This window comes from Palaemon carinicauda, chromosome 20 (assembly GCF_036898095.1).
Source record: "Palaemon carinicauda isolate YSFRI2023 chromosome 20, ASM3689809v2, whole genome shotgun sequence".
Lineage (NCBI taxonomy): Eukaryota > Metazoa > Arthropoda > Malacostraca > Decapoda > Palaemonidae > Palaemon > Palaemon carinicauda.
In genome coordinates this window covers 11,419,213-11,424,212 of record NC_090744.1, presented here as the reverse complement: position 1 = coordinate 11,424,212, position 5,000 = coordinate 11,419,213, and the positions used below count along the sequence as shown (strand labels likewise).

General features: G+C 38.3%; 1 protein-coding gene across 6 annotated transcripts in view; it reads right to left on the bottom strand.

Annotated features, from left to right (window-relative positions):
* The window catches only part of LOC137660144 (receptor-type tyrosine-protein phosphatase S-like), a 185,383-nt gene that overhangs the window by 13,915 nt on the left and 166,468 nt on the right, over positions 1-5,000 (bottom strand). For all 6 annotated transcript variants that reach the window (XM_068394849.1, XM_068394845.1, XM_068394846.1 and 3 more), the window contains 5 exons: positions 4,115-4,161; positions 3,678-3,889; positions 2,040-2,127; positions 852-928; positions 1-120 (listed from right to left, as the gene is read on the bottom strand). The exon at positions 1-120 is cut by the window's left edge and continues 24 nt beyond it. In XM_068394849.1, coding sequence (XP_068250950.1) covers positions 1-120; positions 852-928; positions 2,040-2,127; positions 3,678-3,889; positions 4,115-4,161 — 544 coding nt within the window. The remainder of the gene's footprint in view (positions 121-851; positions 929-2,039; positions 2,128-3,677; positions 3,890-4,114; positions 4,162-5,000) is intronic.

Sequence of the window (5,000 nt, the reverse complement as noted above, 5' to 3'; positions counted from 1 at the left end):
AATCATTATGATCATCTGAGATTTAGTATGCCAAACCATCCGCCAGAAATCGCCAGTGGTGTCTTTGTTAAAGTCCTTTGGGCCCTGGGTGGCTATGTACGCCCTCGGGTTAAGGTGGCCCTGATGCGAGAAAAACCAAGTTAGATGGAGTGAAGGTTATGTAGGAAAATTGAAGGCAATTTACTTCTAAATGTTACTATACATACACTGTTAATAATTTGCCGTAAAAACGGTAAAAATATACGACCTCGGGTTAAGGTGGCCCTGATGCGAGAAAAACCAAGTTAGATGGAGTGAAGGTTATGCAGGAAAAATTAAGGCAATTTAATTCTAAATGTTACTATACATACACTGTTAAAAACTTGTCGTAAAACGGTAAAAATATACGACCTCGGGTTAAGGTGACCCTGATGCGAGAAAAACCAAGTTAGGTGGAGTGAAGGTTATGCAGGAAAAATGAAGGCAATTTAATTCTAAATGTTACAATGCCTACACTGTTAATAATTTGCCGTAAAAAATGGTAAACATCCTGGAATAAATGCTGCCAGGCATTTACCATTTCAAAAACGGATATATTGTGGTAAAGGAGTGATATTACCGTTACTTACATGTAAAATATAATAAGATAGTATGGAAAAATTACGGTCGCCTGTATTTTACTGAGAACGGTATATTTTTTACGGAGAATTTCCGATTAAAATTACGGCTCTTTTTAATAATGTAATTACTTCCTGGTCATATATGTATATGGTCAGTCTCTAGGGCATTGTCTTGCTCGATAGGGCAATGTCACTGTCTCTTGCCCCTGCCATTCATGAGCGGAAAACCAAACCAAACCAAACAGTACATACCTCAATGTAGTTTGCGTTGATGTAGTCTGAGAAGGGCATCTGGGGCAAACGGGGCAGCCTCACTCTCGTGTCATTATCTGTCGTGAAAAGAAAAGAAGCAAAGATGTTGAAACAGTTGCCAATGAACAACAAAAGTTTATGTATAAATTTCTTTCATAAGAGTGGAATTTCTGCAATCAATTTCGTGTACACTTGAAAATTTGCATTTAAAAAACGGTAAATGCCTGGCAACATTTATTCCAGGATTTTGACCGTTTCAAAAAATGGATATATTGACATTAAGGAGTGATATTATGGTCACTAACCCGTAAAAGATAATAACAAAGTATGATGAAGTAATGGTCGCCTGTATTCTATTGAAATACGGCTGAAAACAGTATATGTTTACGGAGAATTTCCGATTAAAAATATGGATTTTTTAACTGTGTAATTTGATTTCAAGGGTATTTTTATCACATGAATATGGACTTCTAGGAAAAAAATGGTAAGTTCCCTGTCACTGCATTGCCGATAGGAACTAGAATGAAAACCATGAACGAATGAGGGAAAGATGTTCTTTACGGAGAGCACAAATATAAAAGACATATCAGACACGGTGTCCTCCAGTCAGGTTTCCTAAGGAGAGGATCACATTCATCATGAGGACTTGAATAAAAGGCTTCATCTCCACACTCTTGCGATGGAGCATAAGATGAGCAATGATATCATCTTTATCCGTCCCTCCATTATCCTTACATTAAGGGGTCGGTTGACTGATGCGCCCTCTCCAATGCCTTCTATCAAAGTCATCCTCTTTCATCAAACCTCTTCTCTCCATATCATCTTTCACCTGATCTTACCATCTAATTCTTTGCCTTCCTCTCGATTACTCCCTCTAACCAGCTCTCCCCCAAGGCACAAGCCCGCCTCACTCCCTCCATCCTGAACACATACCCACACTATCTCAGTCGTGACACTCCTATCACCTCTGTAATCTTCACTACGCCTGCCATTCTTCTTATTTCATCATTTCCTAATCTTTCTATTAGTATGAGCTATGATACACATTATATCATGAGCTACGATACAATGCGTGTTTTCAAATATAGTTAGAAAGATTGATTGATTGATTTGGAGTTTTCTGGCATCCTGGCATCGAAGCTAGCTATAAAGAAGAGGCTGAGACTGATTGAGCGCTCCTTTACTTACAAGGCAGGTTGTTCTTGTACCGATTCTTCAGGCGGTTTTCGGGGTGTTCACTGTGAGAGCAGCTCTTCTCTAGGACCTTGGGAACGCTCTGAGGAGGAAGACATCCAAAGAAAAAGTTATTAATGTTTCTTTAGATTGCAGATGTGTTGTGTATGAAGGATGAGGCTGTAGGTGTGATTGATGTAGTCGAGAGGAAGAACCAACTTACATTGCATGTTAAATTGACGCAGAAACCACAGAATTCTATTATAAAAAAGGTTAATAAATCTTTTCAGAATTTTACATAGATATGGTGAGTAATTTCCGATCAATTCCTTTGTAATTGTCCATATAATTATTCACAATTGATTTTTTGCTTTAAAGGGTTTATCATCACGTAAATGATTGAGAGCAAACAATTTACATTTATTCAGACAGTATTTATTCCTTAAGAAGAAAGGACTCAGAAATACTTCATCGTACATTAATACTTATGTGTATTTTCTCATATGAAAAGATATGTCTTCCTAGGTATTCATTAGCAAAGATAAGTTATGAATGCCCGCAAAATTTTTGAGTAAGTAAAGTTAATGTAGAGAAAGAGAACTGACAAGAGCAGGTTAATATAGGATGTATTGACAATAAGAGACACTGCCGTAAGAACTCATGACAAGGCCCCTAAGCTTCGAGCTTCCTTGGGTCCCTCGACATGCCTAAAACGATCCTCTCCTTCAGTAAAATTTATCACAATTATATTGCAAGTTAAGTAAATAATCCATAGTTTTAACATTTAACACTAAAAGAAAAAAGCAACGCCCCTAGTGTTGGTGGGCTTCTGCCCTTGCGGAGCCCTACTCTTGCTGAGCCACTGCTCATGCTGATCCCCTGCTCTTGCTGATCCCTTGCTCTTGCTGAGCCCCTGCTCTTGCTGATCCCTTGCTCTTGCTGAGCCCCTGCTCTTGCTGATCCCTTGCTCTTGCTGAGCCCCTGCTCTTGCTGATCCCTTGCTCTTGCTGAGCCCCTGCTCTTGCTGATCCCCTGCTCTTGCTGATCCCTTGCTCTTGCTGAGCCCCTGCTCTTGCTGATCCCTTGCTCTTGCTGAGCCCCTGCTCTTGCTGATCCCTTGCTCTTGCTGAGCCCCTGCTCTTGCTGATCCCTTGCTCTTGCTGAGCCCCTGCTCTTGCTGATCCCTTGCTCTTGCTGAGCCCCTGCTCTTGCTGATCCCTTGCTCTTGCTGAGCCCCTGCTCTTGCTGATCCCTTGCTCTTGCTGAGCCCCTGCTCTTGCTGATCCCTTGCTCTTGCTGAGCCCCTGCTCTTGCTGATCCCTTGCTCTTGCTGATACCCAGCTCTTGCTTAGATTTTTGATTACCCTAACCTGTCTCATTGTCATTTTTTTACTTGTCTAGAATAACCTTTTGATGATCCCATTTTTCTTTATTTGTTTAGAACTCATTGATAACTCCAACCTCTCCTTATGGGTCTAGAATAAACTTTTGATAACCCCAACATTCCTTTACTAGTCTAAAACAACATTTTGATAACCCCAACATTTCTTTATTTGTCTAGAATAACCTATTGATGACCCCAACATTTCTTCATTTGTGTAAAACATTTTTATAATCCCAACATTTTTTTATTTGTCTAGATTTTCTACTTACATTGAACTCCATGTCTGTTTCTTTGGAGTGAATAGCTTTTAGAAGGTAGGGCTCAATGTTTTCAAAACGAATTCTTCTGTCTATGTTGGAATAAATTTCCTCGTCTTCTATGCAACAAGGACCTTGTTCTAGAAGATCAGGATTGGGAGTTGACTTTCGAAGTGAAGAAGATTTCCATCGAATACTACCTTCTTTAGTAGGTAAGAAGCAGTCTGCAATTAGGTATGAAAGTGGGAATTCAGCAACCCAATAAAGGGTGCATATAAAGAGTTTAAGCTTTTAACAAAATAAAATGGCAGAGGAAAATATGAATGAGTCAAATTTCCTCACTCATTCAGATGAGAGTTTGAAAAACTATCGGTTATGAGGATGAAATATATTCTTTGATGAAAATATAGAACAGTATTGACTATAATCAGAAAGGTGTCGTAAAATACCTCTATCTTGATTGGCTGTCCTCGTGACGACCTTTGTCTGGCGTTTCCTGTTGGAAGGACATAGCTTGTTAAAAAAGGTTTTTCCCTTTGTGCCCAAAGCATACCATGCTCAAAATCTTCCTTACACAATAGATACATATGTGTGCTATCAACAGTATTAAAAAGAAATCTAACCAGAGCGCAGTTGCATATCTTGACCCTCATAGGACTGGCCTTAAAGATTTGGTTCATAGCGAGGGATAGAAAAAAGGGACAGAAGTGGGAGAGTTTATGGGAAAGAAACCAAATTGATGGGAAGTAAAAGACGGAGAAGTTAGAAACCAAAAACTTAACTATTGCTAAAGTTGACATTTTGCAAAAATATTAATTGAGTAAAGCAAATGAAAAGGGAATTCTTTGAATCTCAGATTTTTATCCTTACTGTAAATAAAATGAGAAAAGTAAAGCACCTGTCCTTATTACACATATTACTCAAATCTTTTTAAAAGAATTCTGTCAAATTGTTCATCTTTATGAAGTTACGGATTGGGAGGACTCTAGACTATGCTTTTAAGAGAGGGGATATTATTCGAGATTTTATCTTAGAAGGTAAACATCTCTCTTGACAATAAAATAGAATAAAATCTATATTAAATATAATGGATAACAAATGAATGAATTATGAGATATTCAAATACGAGAACTGATAATAGAACTAAGTTTACTAAGGACAGAGATAGCTTGCTTGTTTTGTCCTGAATTTTTGGCCTACATCATGTTTACTTTCTTTTCCCAAATCTACATCATACCCTTGTGAATTACTCTGCTATCTTAGTGTTTATTGTAGCCTACAAAGTTATTTAATCAAAATAAGGGTGCTTATTTGAAAGTCTAGGCAAATAATCCA